Source organism: Ctenopharyngodon idella, chromosome 5 (genome assembly GCF_019924925.1).
Source record: "Ctenopharyngodon idella isolate HZGC_01 chromosome 5, HZGC01, whole genome shotgun sequence".
In the NCBI taxonomy this organism is placed as follows: Eukaryota; Metazoa; Chordata; class Actinopteri; order Cypriniformes; family Xenocyprididae; genus Ctenopharyngodon; species Ctenopharyngodon idella.
Genome location: NC_067224.1, coordinates 14,416,795 through 14,437,814, shown reverse-complemented (window position 1 = coordinate 14,437,814; position 21,020 = coordinate 14,416,795). Strand labels below are relative to the sequence as shown.

The 21,020-nt window shown below is 39.9% G+C and overlaps 2 protein-coding genes and 3 non-coding genes across 8 annotated transcripts in view; 3 read left to right on the top strand and 2 right to left on the bottom strand.

Annotated features, from left to right (window-relative positions):
• The first annotated feature begins 894 nt into the window (after nt 1-894).
• On the top strand, nt 895-966 carry trnap-ugg (transfer RNA proline (anticodon UGG)). Its single transcript has one exon. It is a non-coding gene; the product is annotated as a tRNA-Pro (tRNA).
• A 230-nt stretch (nt 967-1,196) lies between these two features.
• trnaf-gaa (transfer RNA phenylalanine (anticodon GAA)) lies at nt 1,197-1,269 on the top strand. Its single transcript has one exon. It is a non-coding gene; the product is annotated as a tRNA-Phe (tRNA).
• Nucleotides 1,270-1,623: 354 nt separating this feature from the next.
• On the top strand, nt 1,624-1,695 carry trnaq-cug (transfer RNA glutamine (anticodon CUG)). The gene has a single exon. It is a non-coding gene; the product is annotated as a tRNA-Gln (tRNA).
• Nucleotides 1,696-2,798: 1,103 nt separating this feature from the next.
• Nucleotides 2,799-6,605, bottom strand: si:ch211-117c19.1 (myogenesis-regulating glycosidase). The gene is given in 4 exon segments (XM_051895045.1): nt 2,799-3,620; nt 3,623-4,698; nt 4,783-5,205; nt 6,339-6,605. Coding segments are annotated over 3 exon segments (2,052 nt in total). The 5' UTR covers nt 5,064-5,205; nt 6,339-6,605; the 3' UTR covers nt 2,799-2,925.
• Nucleotides 6,606-6,751: 146 nt separating this feature from the next.
• Nucleotides 6,752-21,020, bottom strand: part of mamdc2a (MAM domain containing 2a) — a 28,193-nt gene continuing 13,924 nt past the window's right edge. For 2 of the 4 annotated variants that reach the window (XM_051895046.1, XM_051895047.1), the window contains exons 9-14: nt 20,438-20,703; nt 15,598-15,694; nt 14,041-14,196; nt 13,692-13,945; nt 13,411-13,495; nt 6,752-7,297 (exon numbers count right to left, since the gene is read on the bottom strand). In XM_051895046.1, coding sequence (XP_051751006.1) covers nt 7,236-7,297; nt 13,411-13,495; nt 13,692-13,945; nt 14,041-14,196; nt 15,598-15,694; nt 20,438-20,703 — 920 coding nt within the window. In that variant the 3' untranslated portion in view covers nt 6,752-7,235. Of the gene's footprint in view, nt 7,298-13,410; nt 13,496-13,691; nt 13,946-14,040; nt 14,197-15,597; nt 15,695-20,437; nt 20,704-21,020 lie in introns of those variants that run through there. The other 2 variants (XR_007930385.1, XR_007930386.1) reach the window with 2 other exon arrangements.

Here is a 21,020-nt window from a genome sequence, read left to right as displayed (position 1 = left end):
ATGTAAGCAAACAAACACAGAAAGGCTTACTGGTTCATTATTAAAAAAAAAGAAAAAAAAAAAGAAAAGCTAAATCATACACAATGGAGAGTTGGGGTGGGATTTTACATTAAAAAAAAACTTTGTGTATGTGTGTGTGTGGGGGGGGGGGGGTTCTTCCTACATCTGCCATGTGTATCCCACCTTCTCCTCCATAAGGACCTATTCTCATTCATACACAGCATAACCTAAGACATCTTTACCTCACAAAACCACTGGGTTCCATAAGTTACATCTCCCATGACAAAACAAAACTTACTATAATCACAAAAAAGTTATTATGCTGCTATAAACTGAAGTGGACAAATTAAAGTGTATGGAGGCTGGACAATTGCATGATTATATTAGATTTCGGTGTGTTGATGTGTGGAAGAAGTGCCATCTGCTGGTAGCTAAGTTTAATTACACCCTTTTGGGCCACTAGTTGAAATGTGCTCTGACCCTTTCACAATCAGTTGGAGACCAGTTAGTAAACAGATCACAACCTTAATATGAAAACATTTGTGAGGATGAGGATATTCTAAGAATTTAAAATTCTGTAAAATGTATCTAAGCGGTTTAATTGTAGACCTTGTTTGAACTATTAAAACAATTATGTTCACAGATCAGTTTTGGAGAATACATAAAATGCAGGCTCGTGTAGGAAAGACTAATGTTGCCTTCACGTGCTCTCGGAAATTTGATAATTCCCACTTCTGAAGTCGTGATTTCGAGCTCATCGCATTCAAGTTTCGGAACTGGAGGGCGTTCATGTGCAATTTTTACCTAGGGAACTCGTATTTACGACAATTCCCAGAGCACGTGGAAAGCCAAAAAGATAAATAGCTAAAGAGCTACGCACTTATTTTCTACTGTGGCTCGTTGGTCTAGGGGTATGATTCTCGCTTTGGGTGCGAGAGGTCCCGGGTTCAAATCCCGGACGAGCCCAATGTTTATGTCTTTCTGCTGTTGTTGTTATTGTTGTTGTTTTTACTTTTATTGTTAAAAAACCAACCCAGAATTCTCTAGTAACTCGGCGTAACACCTAGTGAAAAGAAGGCTTATCATTTAGACTGATGTGCTGCTAATAATGCAGTGGTCGTAAGTTCGAACTTCGTTATAGCGTTTTTTTTTTCAGCATTGTTCTCGAGTGAGCGTAAAATAAATATGTTGCACACGCCGAAATAGCTCAGTTGGGAGAGCGTTAGACTGAAGATCTAAAGGTCCCTGGTTCGATCCCGGGTTTCGGCATATTAACTCTGTCGAGAGCTTTTGGACACTATCTCTTCTAAACACAATTCTTGTCCGTTTCACAGAGCCACGCTGTCCTACCAAAGCACATGGTAAGGGTCCATGGAGTACTGATTAGCACTCTATACTTGAAAACCAGTGCTCCTTGCTTGTGTCAAGAAAAATTGATGGAAGCCCCTTATATTTAAGCTGATGAAATCTAAAGAAGCTCTACCATGGGATCCCTTTGACAATTCCAAACAGTTTTGGGTGAAATAGTATTAAAAAGAAACCGTCCACTGGCTGTCCACCTTGATTTTCAAGGGAAAGTGACTTATATTCCTCTGCCTGCTGGGCAACTTCTATCTCTTACAAGGTTCCATGGTGTAATGGTTAGCACTCTGGACTCTGAATCCAGCGATCCGAGTTCAAATCTCGGTGGGACCTTCTGTGGTGCTTTTGCACAACATGTGAGCAGAGCTTGTTTATTGATTATCTTTGTACTATAATGTCTCCAGACTGTATGATTAGGATATGGTGTAAAAAAAGAAAAAAAAAGGAAAAACTTCACTTGGAGAATGCGGGCATCAATCCTGCTACCTTCCCCTTGTGAAAAGGAAGGTCCATCTTTTTGGGTTGTATGTTCAAGTTAATTAAGGTAAGTTACCAAGTTACCAAAAAAAATTACCAGATAATAAAAAAGCAGGTACCATATAATCAAATAATTGAGCTTTTCCTGGTTTATCATTTATTTCAATAAATTTTCAATTTACTTTCATGTTCACAAGTTTACTTTCATTTTACATTCAAGTAATGCGGTTGCTTAAAAATATGACCAATATATTTGCATGCAAAAATGTTGTGCCACTACAGCTGGGTAACGTTCCTCTCATTGTATTATTTCAATGCAATACATGTTAAGAAATGCGTAGTTTATTATAGTTTATGGGAGCTGTGATATATATGTTCCTGGTTTAGAAATTAAATTTTAATAAAAATTTTGATCACAAAAAAAAAAAGAAATGCGTAGTTTGATCCAAATCTCTTTTTGGGGGGCATGAGCGATGCCCCATTCACAAATGAAACACTCTTTTGAGTCTATTCTGTTTAAAGACTTGATCAGACAAGTTGGCAAAATTGTCTAAATTATTTGTTCTGTTTCCTGCATGCACTGAATTGTCTGAAGCAACTGTTTCTCATTCAAAGTTGTAACAGGAATTTTAAAAACATCAAGAGTGTTGGATGGCGTTTTTCGTGGACCTACAGTCAATTGAAATCAAATCTGCAAATGCATCCTATCGTTTGCTAGCAATTAAGATCTTTATTAGTTGAACAACTGCGTATACTGTCTGTGAACGATTCCACATGTATAGCTACATTCAATTAAATTTCATAGAGGTAATACATTTTACAACCAAACAGATTATTATGCTAGGTACACGATACTACTCCACTATTACAAAATATGACATTACCAAGCTATTTTTTAACATATACCTTAATTTATAAATTAAATAAGTTACCATTGTTCACAGAGTATGAAATGAACATTCTTTTAGTATAAAAACTATTTATTTTATTTAAAAGACACATGATTGTGCAAATAATTTATAGTGTGGGCAGATCAGTATTGAGCAGTCTTGGGGTTTTGTTTGGGTCCATCAATTATCATTACAATTATCCTGACCACACAAAGTAAGCAACCTCATCCAAATCCACTGGGTAATCAGTAAGGTACATGGGACCTTTGTCAAAATACTCTCCCTTGTAACTTCTCCATCTGCCTGCAGGAAGGTATATATCTCTTTCCTGCTTGCCTGGTTCAAGAACAGGAGCCACCAGAAGGTCATCTCCTATAAGGAACTGAGAGTCAGTTTTGTAAGCTGCTTCATCATCTGTAGCAATCCACCAAAGAGGGCGAATAATGGGATCCCCGGTGTACAGCACTTCCCCAGCGAGCTCCAGAACCCGAGGGGCTACAAGAGACTTGTGGAGAGCAGTGAACTTCTTGGCGATATTCACCACCTCCTCATCATAGTGCCATGGTGGAAGTGAGAACTGCATGGCCGGCATGAAAGCTGACAGCTCTAGCCAACGGATGTACAGCTCACGATCTGGAAGTCCAGTAAGGTTTGAATATGCATTTCCACCTATTATGTCTGGGAGAACAAACTGGTAGCCTAGAATGCTGATAGTAAGTACAGTTGGGATTATAGATTTGAGGCCTAGGGTGTATCCCCATAGAGAGTCACGGTCAATAATTCTGAAGAAGCAGGAGATGTTTTGAGATTGATAGCCCGACCGCAGCTCTGCACGGTCATTGAACGGTATTGCCATCTCAGTGTAGCGCCGGGTGAAAGTATTGGGATCCGCAAAGGAACAAAGGTACTGAACTGCTGGGGTAAGAAACTTGTTTCCCCTGCATCAAACTTGAAAGATGCCACTCCATACTTGTTCTTGAGGGTGCGGAGTTTCAAGGCATACCAGTCCCGAGCTTCTGGATTTGTAAAATCCAAAATTCCAGCTATACCATTCCACCAACGCACCAAAGCGGGAAGCTGGCTATCAGGCACTCGTACAAACAGTCCTCGTTCTACTCCGACACCAAAATTGACAGAATTATAATTGACAAATGGATGAGTCCACAGGGTTACCTGGAAGCCATCTTCCCTTAGTTTCTGAAACATGGCTGAAGCATTGGGGAACTTGATGGGATCTAACTCAAATTCCCCATAGCCACTAGTAAATCTATCGTACAGCTCCAGGTGGCTGCAGTTGAAGCCATTTTTTTGTATGTCAGATGCATATTTCAAAATTCTTTCTTGGTTGACTTCTTCTAGAGCTCTTGTAGACCACATCGGTTGTCTGAAGACAACTTCTGAAGGAACCTTATTGGGTTTGTTGAAATATCGGCGTACCATGTACTTGTGTATAGAGGTGATGTCAAGACCAACACATACACGATAGCTGAGTGTCACATGATGGGGATTACCAGGGTCTGGCCTATAAGGGCTGTCATTGTATCGAGCTTGGAACCACAGAGTTCTGTTTGTTTCATCCCAGCCAAGATGAAAAGGAACAGAATCGTTAATTTTTATGGCAGTAGCATTGGAAGAAAGCCAGTAGCGCTCTAAGATACCACCAAACGCCTGATGATTGGAATGGATATCACCTGTAATGAAAGGTTTGGGTGTTTGATGTCCTTTTACAACTATTGGCCAATGCTGGGACCAAGTCTCCGCACCACCGTACCAATGTGATCCACTGCAGGACATGACGTGCTCTACCAACCGATGCTCCTCTAGCTCGTCCCAGCGAACACGATAGCACTCAACTGTGTCTTTAGGCTTTACTGTTTCTATGAAGAAATTTATATTCCCCGCATTTGATTTGTCACAGGTGAGAATCTGTCCCTCTTTTGAACATGAGTCAAGATCAAGGGTTCCAGACCTAAAATGGACAATGAGAAACACTGTGACTCATAATCATAATTATGTAAATACAAGCATAAACAACAACATTTTAAAAAAATACCTGAATGCCATTTTGAAAATGACAACTCCAGCTTGGTTTCGGATGACAAAACCGTCTTTCTTAAGGTCTAGTCGTTCAGTCGTCAGACGGTTGGCCTTTTGAAGAGAAGCGTAGTAGTAGCACCATGCTACCATGGCAGCAAGAACCAGTATGACTCCGAGCGCACTTGCTGTTATCAACGGGCTGCTTGGTCTGCTTATTCTATTCCGCTTAGGCGGTGAATAACGGCTCATGGCACCGATGCCAATATCTCCAACAGTTGCTGATACAATCTGGTACATCTTCACAACACTCTTATGCACACAGCCGTCTGTAAAACGTTTCTAACTCATGAGCGGAACGCAGACTGTTTTAGGTGTACTGCACATGGGCTGCACGTGGTTGAAGCAGCAGCCGGCCAGGACAACTTGAAAATTGCCATGCCTAGACATATTGAGACAATTTAAAAGGAATATTATGTAAAAAATATGAAGTACTTTTTTCATGCAAAAAATTCAGTGTTTGAAAATGATTAGTATAGTATAGGAACTTTAATGCAATTTATCATACATCTTTATGGTTCAACCAAAATTGAAGATTCTGTCATCATTAACTCATCCCTCAAGTCGTTCCAAACTTTCTTTCTTCTGTGGAACATAAAAAAAGATTCTGTCTCGTATTTTTGTCCAATGGAAGTCAATGGTAACAAAAACTTTAGTTACCAACATTATTCAAAATATCTTTGCTTGTATTCTTCGGAAGGAAAAAGTCATACAGGTTTGGAACAACATGAGGGTGAGTAAATGATGAAGGGATTTTTATTTTTGAGTGAACTATCCCTTGTAGACATGATAAACTGCATGGGAAAATCCACAATTGTGAGCCACAAAAGCAGATTAAAGCTGTTGTTGTTACACTACAGCAGCTGAACAGTCCTCTAGGCATGTATTGAACATACAGTTTCCAATACAGGGTTGTGATGTCCTGTAACAGGCACACTCTATGGATTTGATGGACATTTGCAAAAGAATAAAAGTATAATTTAAACAATTGTAATTACAATTTCAAGGATGCAACTGTGGGAATTAGCCACTAGTTGAAGAGGCTCTAGTTTAGCACTTTAGCAGATTCATCCTCATCACTATTAGCACCAATCACAGAAAGAAACACTTAACAAGTGCTCTCTGACACATCACTTGACAGATTAAACTACAGTAACACTGCTGCTAGTTAACTAGAGATTAAGTGTCTTGCAGATAATATTTCACGTTCATTACAGGTTTTGAGGTATTAATTGAAAGCACAAAGATTTATTTTATGTTATGGCACCTTAAATGCAATAAGTAATATATTTTCATCAGTTACTTACATTTTGTGTCCAGATGAGATAATTCGTAAGGAAATACTACAATACAAAACTATGAATATGTGAATATTTTACTTTCACTAAACAATTGTAGTTCCTTTGTCCTTGCCTTGACGTCTGAGAATTCACGAACATCTTCTGAAACTTACACACAACTACGAAATTAAACTTTTCATGAAAATCATAAAAGTGTTTAAAGAAATAACCTTACTCTGATAGCGACATTAGGACTGTCACTACACAATGCTCTTGCTTGAACGTTCATGAAAGCAAAAGCAAGTTTGACCGGTTTGTGTGAATCATGGGTAATGTAGTATTGTGAGATGTGTGGTGAAAGTCTTTTATTTGATGAGAACATAAAATTGTACTTGAAAGCAAACACGAAATCTCTGTGTATATAGGTCAGAAAAAATATTTAGTAGCATTGTTTGGAGTTTATAATTGTATTTTCCATAATTAAAAAAACCAAAACGTTTCAACCAGGCTTTGTATGTTCCATAACACACTTATTCCACTAGATGGCAGTGAATAATAAGAGGGAAAAACGTCACAAAACTGATCAAATAAAAAGAGGACGGTTTCTCTTGTATTTCTAGAAGCTTTGACAAAGCCCTGACAAAGACATTTTCATTTTTAAAAAGTTGTTTAATAAATGTAACATTGTGAGTGAGAATGTACTGTATACAACCCATGAGCTGAACTTTGTCATTAGTCCAAACAAGTTTTTACTCAGTGTAAAAACAAACAAGAAAACAATCACCTCAGCAAACAGAAATTGAAAATTGCTACCTAGCAGCATGCCGCTAAGCAATGTCAACACATTACAAAACTTAAAAAGTATTTTCTGATATTCTCTAAACAAAATACACAAAAATAAGACAGTCCCCAAGCTGTCTCAAAGCTCAAAAAAATATCAGGCTATATCAAGACTTATAGACACATCATACCACCTATAATAAGGAACAATGAAACGTGTGTCTTTCCATGTAGTCATGCATGGCCAGAATCTGCAGAACACTGTTGAGTCTAACAAATGTTCTTTTCTCTGTCTACCAGTCTCCCTGTCCCATGTGACACACAAACAAAAATATATCAGCCTCGGCCTCACTTAGTACTCAATTTCATTAAAATTTTCAGAGAAGCCCGAGTATGGGATGCTGTCTCCAGGATCTAGAGAAAGTGAGACAGAAAGAGAGAGTTAGGCACAGTATAAACACAATATGAGTCTTACAGGGTCCCATATTACTGCTGCCTCAGTAAACAGAATCAGATAACTACAGTAACAGTATGTGATCCCTCCATAGACAAACTCCAATGAGAACTGCACTAAAGAAACCACCTGCTCCCCCTACCTGCTGTTACTGCAATGCAGTCAACTGACCTCACACAACCTACTGCAATACATCAAATAAAAGAAATCAGAGGATGAGGCGATGCATGAATCACTGACACTTCCTGTTCAACCTTAAGGTTATGCATCTGAATTCACATACGTCAGCACATAAGAATACATTTACAGTGCTCAGCATAAATGAGTACACCCCCTTTGAAAAGTAACATTTTAAACAATATCTCAATGAACACAAATACAATTTCCAAAATGTTGACAAGACTAAGTTTTATATAACATCTGTTTAACTTACAACATGAAAGTAAGGTTAATATTATAACTTAGAGAACTAAATTTTCAGTTTTACTCAAATTAGGCTGATGCAATAATGAGTACACCCCACTGAAAGTCTCTGGAGCAAAGCTAAATTTTAGACTACAACTGTCTAATTTAACAATTCAACCACAGGCAAGTCTAATTATTCATTCGACAGGTGTCCAGCAGACAGTTCACTATAAAAGGGTGTTAAAACCCCTTCCCATTTCATGCTGTCAGCAATGGCACCACATGGAAGAGAAATGTCACAAGACCTGAGAAAGAAAATAATTTCTTTACACCAGAAAGGTGAAGGCTACAAGAAGAACAGCAAAGCTTTACTTATCAGTCAGAATACTGTAGCAAAAGTGGTAAAAAAAAGAAAAAAAAAGAAAAAAATCTGCAACCATCTCACAGAGATGTCCAGGTCATCCACGGAAGTTAACACCTCGACAGGAGTGTCTTCTGATGAGAAGGGTTGAAGAAAATCGGCATGCAAGTTCACTGCAGTTATCTAAAGAAGTAGAAAGCCAAACTGGGGTGACTATTTCCCGTGACACAATACGGCGTACACTGCAGAGGAATGGCATGCATGGCTGCCGTCCACGAAAGAAGCTTTTCCTAAAGCCAAGGCACAAAAAAGCCCGCCTAGAGTTTGCCAAGGCCAATGCTGACAAAGATGAAGACTACTGGGACTCTATACTCTGGAGTGATGAGACCAAGATAAATGTTTTTGGTACTGATGGTTTTGAAAACTGTATGGCGTCACAAAGGTGAGGAATACAAAGAAAAAATGCATGGTGCCTACAGTGAAACATGGTGGTGGCAGTGTCCTTATATGTGGGGCTGCATGAGTGCTGCTGGTGTCGGGGAGCTGCATTTCACTGATAGCATCATGAATTCACAGATGTACTGCTCTATACTGAAAGAGAAGATACTACCATCACTCCGTGCCCTTGGTCGTCATTCACTTTTCCAACATGACAATGATCCTAAACACACATCTAAGGCCACTGCTGGATTTCTGAAGAAGAACAGGGTTAAAGTGATTCAGTGGCTCCAGATCTGAACCCAATCGAACACCTATGGGGAATTCTGAAGAGACAAGTTGAGCATCACTCTCCATCCAGCATCCAGTCTCTAAAAGAGGTCGTTCTTGAAGAATGGAAAAAGATAGATGTTGCAAAATGTCACCAACTTGTTCATTCCATGCCTAGAAGACTTGGTGCTGTCATTAAAAAACATCGAGGCCATACAGAGTACTAGATGTAGTAGTATTTGTTGTGGGGTGTACTCATTTTGCATCACCATAATTTGAGTAAAACTGAAAAATGTGTAATCTAAGTTATATTATTAATCTTACTTTAATGTTATAAGTTAAACAGATGTTATATTAAACTTAGTCTTGTCAACATTTTTGAAATTGTTTTTGTGTTCATTGAGATATTGTTTAAAATGTTACTTTTCAAAGGGGGTGTACTCATTTACGCTGAGCACTGTATGTAACCATTAGACATGTGCCGATATTTGGTAATGCGATATATCACGATAATGAATATGCACGATATTGTTATCGTGGGCACTTCAAAATACCGTAAATAATAATTTATTACCAATTATTAAAATTTTTATAATGTATTTAAGAATACTTTCCCCATCAACCGTATAAAATGCACAACACCGCTGTATTCTAGACAGGCACTCAGATGTAAACAAGCCCAACGTGCATGAGAAGCACATGGCGGAACGAGCGAAGGAGACGCGCTGAATTAAAGTGCACGTTCACTCTCTGACAGCAGAGGGCGCTGATGGAACAGCAGAATGCAGCGGTTACCCCGGAAACCCCGCAAACAAAGCAGCTGCGCTACTGAAGTTTTTAAAATGCTTCAAACAGCCATTCAGTTTTTTGTAATCTCAATGTTGTTCATCACAGCACCAAATACTTAATACTTAAAGACTTAATAGGCTATTTATTTTCAAACTTAAACATTTTTATATTTTAATCTGGACTACAACATGCCCTAATGATTAGAAATGTTCTGATTATTTGTTATCGTTCAGTAAAAACATACGGCTTCATTAGTTAACATGTTAATTCATTATTACCAAATTGACAATGAAAAATACTTATAAAGCATTAATTATTCTTAGTTAATGTTAATTTCTTAGTTACTGTTTAATAACATTACTAAATTCAAAAGAACTTATTTAATGCACCTAAGATAAAACTAACAATGATCAGTTGTATTTCTTAACTAACATTAACAAAAAATAATACTTTCTGTAACAAATGTAGCTATTGCTCAATCTTAGGTAATGCATTAAATAATGAGACCTTATTGTAAAGTGTTACCTGTTGTTCTTTATAGCCTAATTCTTTTGCACTTTAATCTGTTTGAAAATGCTCCTTTATATATTTTTTGTGTATTGTATTATTGTATTTAAACATTCAGAGTTCTTTTTGTTATTACAAAAAGAGTTCTTAAACCTGTTATACTATGACAACACTTTTTTTTGCAACTTATTTCAATATCGTGATAATACCATATTCCGTGATAAAAGCTTCAGCAATTAATCGCAACATGAAAATTTGATGCCGTCACATGCCTAGTAACCATTTATATGAATTAAATTTTATAACATGAAATTGTGGGGCAATGATGTGACACTAATTTTTTTATCCTATTAATTTATTCAAAAATATAAAACGTTTAATATACAAAAATAAAATATAAATATAAAATACCTAAAACTGCAGTTCACACACAATGATTTGAATAAACCTATTTTATGATTACCATGTCTTTAAAGTCCCCATGAAATCAAACTTAAACAAAACCAAAACAATGACCAATTAAGCATTCAAATTTACAGTCTCTCACTTCCACTAAAATAGATTTTCACAGATTTTCATGACATCTCGTGGCAGCTTCTCGTCAAATCTTCTGTCCAATCAAATGCTCTCTAGAATCTTAAGTCCCGCCCCCTCCTACACTACAATACAACAGACGCTGAAGCTGCGGCTGAAATCGGTCATTTGTTCACACATTTACTAGTTTCTATATGGTGTATGGCACATAGTGCACTATATAGAGGATAGGGAACGATTCAGTGTAAATATGCTTTCCATTGTGGTGAATGAAGTCCGTTTTCGCGTTAGTGTCACGTGAACCGCCACAGCGCGAGCACAGTCTGCTCCGCTCCAGAGACACAAGAGCACAGAGCAGATCATCAGTGATGGGAATAACGCCGTTATAAATAAAGGGCGTTACTTTTTTCAGTAACGAGTAATCAAACAAGTTACTTTTTCCCCCGTTACAACGCCGTTACCGTTACTGACAAAAAATGCGGCATTACTATTGATGTCACCGAAGCGGTTTTCATCCGAGTAGGCTCTCTCTCAGCCATAGGACCTGCAAAGTTTTATCTCTGGTGTGTGTTGGGGTGGGACACATAGGCTAACTGATGATGATTGGTGTGTGACTAGAGATGACCTGCAAAACGTTTTGTTGTAAAGAAATAGTACAGGTTAGTCATACACAAATATAATTTTAAACTGATAATAATGTACGATGCTCTGTGTGTGTGTGTGTGTGTGTGTGTGTGTGTGTGTGTGTGTGTGTGTGTGTGTGAGTGTGTGTGTGTCAGAGCATGCGAGCGGAATGTGAGCTCAAACCAGAATACCTTTTGTGACATGCTGGATCGAAAATATGTGAAATAAGTTTTTTCTAGTCGACTAGTAGTTGTTCATTTAAGCCATTAAATGACTAATCACATTTATATTAATTTAATTTCTTATATACTGGAGAGAATAAACCATAATAATGAGCGTTTACGCAATATAGGCTATATAGCACTCAAGCGCACGCATAAAGCTTGCCCTAAAGAACCGGCAAAAGTAATGATTATGAATGTGACAAAAACAGTAAGGAGACAGTTTAATTGTTTATTAATAAAGTAATGTTTTCTGAATCAGTGTCGGCTGCATAGGCTGACGCGCCTAGAGAGAGAATGCACATTTCATTCGGATTACATAATCAGAGAATAGCCTGCTTTTTTTTTCATTTTGAATTATTTCGTTTAAAAGTAGACTGTGACGAGCAGGGCGGGCGAGAGCCGTGAGGGAACGGCGCGAGGCCGGTGGAGCTCGTTAACTCTCGCGTCACCGGCCTCGCGCCGTTCCCTCACGGCTCTCGCCCGCCCTGCTCGTCACATAGACATTTCAAGCTTTCTATAGATATATATTCTCATGTCTATGAGGCAAGCAGCCTATACGCTGAGTTTCGGTTCATTTAGCCTATAAGACGCGCTCCAGTTCACGTGCAAGTGATCGCGCCGGCGCCTCAATGTCATGATTAAATTGTCTGCTATATTTGCTTCTTATTTATTAAATCCAGGCAATTGGTTAATGAAACATTGATTAAAATTGAGATACAATTTTTACTAAACGAAATTCTCTTTAAAGAAAGGCTTTCTACAAAACAAAACTTAATGAAGTGGTCAAAAATCATGTCTGACCCACTCAATGTTTCCCGATATATTGCACATCTTATGATGTATTCTATCTTACTCATGCTGTTCACTTTTCATTATCAAATAGATGAAATTAAAACATAGCATATATTTAAACATAAATATGAAACTACGTTTTCTTTATACCAACACGTAGTACAGTACAGAGAAATTTCATGTCGTGAGCAAGAGTGGATCATGAGTCACGAGTCGGATCAAGCATAATTTATTTTTAGACTTATATTTAATATGTTATTTGACATATTTGAATTTTTTTTTTTTTTTTTTAAAGTAACGCAATAGTTACTTTCCCTGGTAAATAGTTACTTTTATAATGATGTAACTCAGTTACTAACTCAGTTGCTATTTGTGAGAAGTAACTAGTAACTATAGCTAATTACTTTTTAAAAGTAACATGCCCAACACTGCAGATCATACATGCGATATTTGAATTCTACAAACAATGCTATATTTTAAAGCAATATGGAGGAGAAACGGTTGGAGATTATGAGGAAAATTGGGTTTTACGAGCTCAACGGCTCAATGGCCTAGCTGTGATCTAGGCGAAACGCTATTGGCTATTTTGAAAAAAGGGGAGCAGCTTCTATATATAACCCACCCTGTCTTCCTATTTCATTGGAAATTACGTCGACACACTGAATTAAGCTGCACATTCCAAGGCACTTCAGTGGGCCTTTAATATTTCAAATTTCATGTTGATCTTTTTTGGGGGTAATACAACTGTCCTGATATCTTAATAAAGAAAAAAAATGTATTAAAAGAATGAAATTCTTGAAAATAAATGTTTTTAAATAGTTTGGTATAATCTTTTACTATATTATTATTATTATTATTACTTGTGGTCCAACCAACATGCAGAAAAAATGTACAACAGGAAATGACATCACAGAGAGGACCCCTGCAGACCCTCATGACTGTCAAGGTCAATAACTCTCCTAAAATATCAGATAATTTCACCTTTTTATGACATGGCAGTCATTAAAAAAAAACTTTTTACTTAAATATATACTTAAATATTTACTTAAAATATATTTAAAAACATTTTAAAATATATTTAAAAAACATTGAATTGTCATTTTGGTACTAAACAGTTTTGTTCACTCACCTTTGCAAGGTCCCTTTTTAAACACAATATCATCGATTGCGATGTCACTCCTTACTGAGGATCCTCTGATGGCTTCAAATACAATCTGCAAACAATTAGGGGACACATGACTTTTCTCATGCAAAAAAAAGGTAACACGGTAATCTTCAAAGTGACACTTCATCAGTTTCCTGGCACTTCAAGTACCATCTTCTCACTGATCAAATGGTTGCTTTGATATGGACAATATGTTTTTCAAAGACATTTTTCAACAAGAAAGGGAGTAAGAGTGTGTCTCTAACCCAATGCCTTGTGTAACACTCGTAATCCACTGTGGCTTTCATCCAGGACACACTTTGTTCTCCTTGTCTTGTCCAAAGCAATCTCTCCTTGTCCCCCTTATGCAACAGGACGCTCAGGGTGCCAGTGCCTGAGCCATACATGTGGTAGAAGAAGATCAGACACTGAGGGCCACTTGAACCCCTCAGCTCAGTGGACATCAGTTGGGCTGACTGCTTGGGTAACATGTGAGATGCCTCAATGTACATGAAGTAGCCTTGAAGTCAGAGCAGGAAAGACTTAGTGTGTGACATCTCATGACAACAACAGGGTTAATAAAGCATTTCATGCTGAAGCATAAATCTGACTCACCCACCCCTAAGGTGTGGTCCCCCTTGGGTCCTGTGTAAGATGTGGGTGTCTGTCCCCTGATCCGCAACCAATGTCCTTTCTTAGCTTTCTTTTTCTCAGTGTAGCCACAGTCCCCAGTTTCAAAGTTACAGTGTCCAGGAGGTGGATTTAAGGGTCCTAAACAGAGCACAAAATGGTGACCTGTTTTAGAGTAGCAAAGTTCAGCCATATTACCACATTATATGTGAGTGAAATGGTTAAAAGCTTGTCTATTTCTGTCCACCGCAGTCGACACTGCCCATTTAATGTCTATGTTTGTGAGGGCAGATGTTCTCCATTGCCATGGAATATATGCCTATAAACAGAATATTTAAGAACCTTAGACGAGGGCCTTGCCCATTTCCTAAAGCCACATTGTTTAAAATGTGCTCACAACTGACAAGTAACTTCTGCCAAGCAACCTGTAAGTGATAGAGTTTACCCTCTAATAGAAAAATCAGCTGCTTAAATCTTTTACAAGTCATGGGTTTCACTTCCATAAACCCAAACTGGGTCAAACACCATGTTCTTGTTAGGACAATTCTAAATATGGGGACAGGTTTAGACAAAACCTTATAAGTCAATTTTATTAATAAACGGAATAAACAATACCTATCCAAGCAAAACTTTTCCTTCATGCTTGTATGAATGGAAAAGCACAGATTATATCTTTAGTTGTTCTCCATTAAAGTGAGCATGTGGAAATAAGTACATGGTAAATTCATTTATCAATTGAAATTTTCCAATAATAGAGGATGTTTCACCACAACCCCTTAGCACTATTCAGATCAGTAATTGTTTCTCAGAGTGACAGTTTTCACTTTAATTTTATGTGCTTTTGCCATTTGATTATTATTTTATTTTTTTAATATTTTTATTTATCTTTAAAGTATTTTTATTTCAAATCCATTTTTGTGATTTTAGTACTTCAACTTATTTTATTTCAGTTAGTTCCAAGGCAAGGCAAGTCTTTCATGTAACATTTTATTTTATTTCAGCTTCATTTCAATTAATGAAATCAATTTTTAATAGTTTGTTTTATAACAGCACTGGATAAAAAATGTTTCTCACATAGTCACATTGCAGGGAGTATAATGATCATATAGTCCTAAAAGAAAAATATAAATTAATATTTGTATATATAAATGAATATTAAATACAGTATTAGTAAATGTTAAATATGTTGCTGCTATTATAATGGCCCATTTCAGTATGTAATGTGGCTCTCACTGGTGAAGCAGTAACATTAATTTGAATAATTTCAAAGCCTCCATTGTTTCAAAGTACGCACACAGTGCGACCATATGGCACTTGGCAGTAGTCATAAATTATTTCCAATTCCTGCTTTTCATTTCAGAGATGTGGATTCAGATGGTACCACATAACTCTGAAGTGTTTAAAAACAGTAGGTGATTAAGCAGGGAAATTTCTTGTGGGTGGTGAGAGAACGGCAATGAAACCTGTACCCCTGTAAAAGCTGGAATTAACATAATTACCATCCAAATAAGGCTTTTGTCACTGTTCAAAGGGTAGAAGTACCTGTAGTAACCCGACAGTCTCCAAGGGTCACTGAGATGTCATCGAGAGACACAAGTCCACAGTCCCAGAAGTTTCTGCAGATGCTGACAAATGCTACCTTAAAGGGAAGTTAATAAAAAGTTCCATAATGACAAATAAAGCTAAAGTAGAGATATCATAGTTGTGAAGTCCTAAACTACTGTAATTTATCACATCATTTTACTCAAGAACAAAGCAAAAAAGGTCAATTAAATATTAATTAAAGGTACACTATTTAACTTTTTTTTGTTCAAAATTAACAAAATGTAAATAATGAGTCAATACATCATCAATCCTTCTTCCAAAATGTTTTTTCATCTTACCCTGATTCACTATGGTAAGCATATTATAAGTATTTATAATTTAGACCTGACAGAATGATTTTTGCAGGAAATTTGCCTACATATGCCTGTGTGTGTCTCGTCATATCTGTAAATAGAGAAAAGTTGCTCCGGCTACTTTGACGCATGTATGGTGCGGGAGTGGCATAGCTTAGTTTTCACAACGAGCAAGAAAGGCTGACATGGAGCACGCTAAATCCCCAACCTCCGGAGAATCACACGTTTTAAAAAAACGTTGGCAAAAAGAGAATGCGACAGAGCTCGTAATAGAACAAGAATCAACATTAACTTGGCTTTTCGGAGATGGCAAGAATTGAGGGATCTTAAAATGTAAAAGCAACGTTTTATTATTCATCAGGTTAGTAAGATATTTTATTGAATAGATAAACTGGCATGTGTAGCTCTCTAACAGAGTTCAATGTAAAGCATTATCGATTGTGAAGGGTCATTTCATTATGGTTGTTGCGCTGTGCTGGAATTTATTTTCAAGGAAGTAAAGTGTCTATTAATGGGTATAACTACCATAGCTAATGGGTAACGCCTTCAGCTAGTCAGCTTGAGATCCTTTCCATCTAAACTGGTTATATGTCTTAAGCTTAGAAGTGAATGTTCTGTGAGCAGTAGGATAACCATATTCATCCACACAGTCACGCAACCAACACAATGTTCTTCCGCAAAATACATGCAGTTTTGTTTTTTTAACTGCTAGAGGGTCAAAAGTTACATAGTGTACATTTAAGAGTTACTTTAATAGTCCTTCTCTAATATTATTTTAAAAGAGACATAATTCATAACCAAAGTTATTTGTGTTTAACATTTACAGAACTTAAACTCTGATTATTCTGTGGTTTTTCTCTTAAGTGGGTTTGACATTTTGAGGAAGCACAAAATATTCCACAAATGGAAGCTCTAATAATGGGGTTTTGATGTGGTTTGCCTGTAGACAGACACCCCGTTCAAAAACAGTTTTGCTCTTCAGTTAACAGAACTGAAATCCCTGAGATTACAACAGGAATTCACAAGGGGTGACCCAAAGTGCAATACAAGATTTGTTAGGGCTTATCATTTGGAAGTGACAAGAAAATACTTTACTAAAATAAAGACGTATTAAAAATTAATTTATACTTATCATTCAGGACAACGTCCTTCTATCACCTCTAATCTGAGGAACAGATTCGGGTTACACTTAAACCTTCATGCTGTTCATCATCTCATAATTTACACAACTGTTAAAATTCTGTTAATTAGACTTTTTAAATGTTTTTTTAAAGTATTTTATACACACCAAAAATACAGTAAAACCATGATATTGTGAAATATTATTACAGTTTAAAATAACTGTTTTTCTCTTTTAAATACATATTAAAAGACATTTATTCCTGTGATGGCAAAGCTGAATTTTTAGCATCATTACTTCAGTTTTCAGTGTCACATGATCCTTCAGAAATCATTCTAATATGCTGATTTGGTGCTCAAGAAACATTTCTTATTATTATCAATGTTGAAAACGGTTGTGCTTATTGAAATAGAAATCTTTTGTAAGATTATAAACTGTCACTTTTGGGAACCGAGGTTACGTTAGTAACCGAGTACGTTCCCTTTCGATACTTCACTCGTACTGCGTATGGGGAACGAATTCAACCACGCCGTGCCACGGCAGGGAACGACTTAACTTGTCATGGACACCGCGAGGGAACCAGCGGACAAGTGAGAGGGCCGGAGCCGTCGAACCCAAGTGTTACACTTGCAAAAGGGGAGCTAACTCCCGAAGTGGCATGAGGCGGAGCTCGATAGAGGCTGCTGAGTCATACTGAGAAGACCCGAGCTTGTAAGGTCGGGATATCCAAGTTATAAAATCTGACAAAAGTGGACGGCGAGGACCAGCGAGGACCAGAGGAGTAGCAAAGAGCAATAGCGTCGACTATCCAACGCGAAAGACGTTGCTTTGAGACCGAAGACCCTTTGGTGTAGCCGCCAAAGCAGATAAAGAGCTGATCGGATTGCCGGAAAGGCTGTGATCGCTCGACATAGGTCCTCAATGCCCTGACAGGGAAGAGTAATTCCAGCTCTCGCTCGTCCGACGAGGGAGGAAGCGCTGAGAGGGAAATGACCTGTGCTCTGAATGGAGTCGAGAGCACCTTAGGAACGTAGCCATGCCTAGGTTTCAGAACGACTTTGGAGTCGTTAGGCCCGAACTCAAGGCATGCAGGGCTCACAGAGAGGGCCTGCAAGTCACCAACACGCTTGACCAATGCTAGTGCAAGTAGCAGAGTGGTTTTGAGCGTCAGGGGCCTGAGGTCAGCTGAACGCAGTGGCTCAAAGGGGGGCCCTTTGAGAGCTCTGAGGACCAAAGAGAGGTCCCAGGTGGGAACGGTGAGAGGTCGAGGTTGATTCAATCGCCTAGAACCTCTCAAGAAACGCGCCACAAGGCCGCCCTGGTGATTTATGTATGACACCACTGTCATGCTGTCCGACTGGACTAGGACGTGGCGTCCCGTCAGGTGTGCCTGAAACGCCTGAAGGGCTCGGATCACTGCCAGCATCTCGAGGCAGTTGATGTGCAGATGGCCCTCGCAAAGAGCGCCCCAACCCGTGTTGGACACATCCGTCGAGAGCACCGTCCTTCTGGACACTGCCTGTAGGGGTACTCCATGACTGAACCATACAGGGTTCGTCCAAGGTTTCAGAGCTGTCAAACAGGCCTGATTGACCCTGAGACGCAGGCGGCCGTGCCGCCAGGCGTGAGGAGGGACCCGAAACTTCAACCAGTATTGTAGAGGCCGCATCCGGAGGAGGCCGAGCTGCAAAACCGGGAAGGCGGAAGCCATCAGCCCTAGCATCCTCTGGAAGAACTTTAGAGGGAGGTAGGCTTTGTTCCTGACTGAAGCCGCGAGCTGCTGGAAGATTGCCATGGTGTGCAGCGCTGAGGCAGCCTGGCCTGCGGACGAGTAGGCTCTGCCAGCCAGGGCAGAGGTGGTCCTGCAGGGCTTGGATGGAAGGGCCCTCTTCGTCTTCCAGCCCACAGCCGTAGGGGGACAGAGGTGAGCCGCCACTGCTTCATCCAGGGGCGGTAGGTGCTCGTAGCCCTTCTCTTCAGAGCCGTCCACAGTGGTGAGAGTAGGCGGGCAGAATAGGGAGCGCGCCACGACTTCGTCAGCTCGTCGTGCACCTCTGGGAAAAACGGGGCGGAGCGCTGGCGAGGGGCCTGGCGACGAACCGGCAGGAACCACTCATCAAGCCTGCTCCGCGATGGCTTTTCTGGCGGGGCCCATTCGAGGTCCAGTTCCTCTACTGCCTTCGAGAGGACGCGGAAAAGTTCGGCGTCCATACCCGGCTTGCAGTCAATGGGCTCCAGCGAGGGTAGGTGGGCGGGGTCCTCCGAGTCACTGGCCCATTCTTCCGTTTCGGAGGCCGCGAGAGACATGGAGTCATCAAGCGCCTCTTCGTCCGATCTGCAGAGGGACGCAGCTCAGGGCGGGAGAACAGGACGGGGGACTGCTCTCTTGTGGGAGAGGGCGAGGCACGCGGGGGCTGAGCCGGCGTGAGCTCGCACAACTCCGGGCGCTGATCCGCTCTGCCCCGCTGTCTCTTCCTAGCCGGCTCGCGGGAGGAAGAAGACGGGAGGGCGCAAGCGGCGGGACTGCTTTCAGTGAAGAAAGCGATCCGCGAGCGCAGAGAGGCTAGACTCATGCTCTCGCAGTGAGAGCATGAGGTCCCAGTGAGCGCGGCCTCCACATGGGACTTGCCCAGGCAGCCGACGCACTCACCGTGCCCGTCGTCATCATGGAGAGGGGCTCTGCATGTGCCAAAAGAGAGGCGCGGCATTTGCAGCAACTCCGCCGCCGTGAAAAGCGGCAAGGGCCGCTGGAAGCTCTTTTAGAGCGGCGAGAGCCGCGGGAAAAAGCTCTTTTAGAGCGGCGAAAAACTGCGGGAAACTGCTCTATTTAGACGCGCCGGATGGCGGCAGGAGACGCGCTGAGAGGCGGCCAGAAGCAGGAAGCGGGAGGCTCGAGAGCGGCGCTCAAGGCGGCAGTCTGCGAGGGCGCCAGCGCTGTCTTCGTCCGGCGAGCTCAGCTCAGTCCGCTGCGGGAGCCTCTTCGATGGCAGCGATAGCTTGTTCAGGCGAGAGCTTCTTCCAGGCAGCGAAGGCTTCAGCTCGGAGATCAGCGAAGAGATGCGTTGTCGTCGCTGAAGGAGATAGAACTGAAATCCTATGGCGAAATGCCTGCTTATATAGCCGTAAGCCCCGCCCCTTTTGGCGGGCTTCTTCACGCGCTTTGTCGCCATAGGCCGCGCAGCTATGCCGCGCCGTCATTGGTTCAACAACTTTCTATGAGTGAACCAATGACGATGCAGTTACACTGCGTTATTGAAAAAGGCTTCAGTAACGGGGAAAAAGGAGACCTTTCCCCATACGCAGTACAAGTGAAGTATCGAAAGGGAACACATATTTACCAACAATCCATTCATTTTACACTTACCTTAGTAGGCATGGGCTTTAAGTAGGTGACTTCCACCTCTGTCCAGACATCTCTAGACCTCTCAGACACGGTCCAGATTTTCTCCTGAGCTATGTTGTTTTCATCATAGATATAGAGAGCCAGAGCATTATCTAATTTCATGAAGCCATGCAAGGCATAGTAGAACCTGAGGCAATATTTATGGTTCCCTGGTAGGAACGGTCCAAAAAGACGACCCACATACCCTGGACGAGAGGTATAACGAGTGTTGGTCAGCAGAAAAGACCCTGTGGATATAATAGACACACATAAGAGATATATAAATTTTAAATGAACAGTCATATGATCTTCTTTGATAATATTAATAGTTATTTATTATGAGTACTGATAAACTAGAATTTAATACGCATGAAGTAGAAGTAGAAAGAAACTCAATCATTAAAACAATTACATTTAAATGTGCATAAAAATATCATATAGTAAATGTAAATATATGATATTTACATGTATGAATAGGGTCTCAAAGCATAATTTTAGCCACTAAGCATTACTGATCAAGCTTGTACACATTTTTTATGTCACAAAAGATGAAAAGAACAGTCTC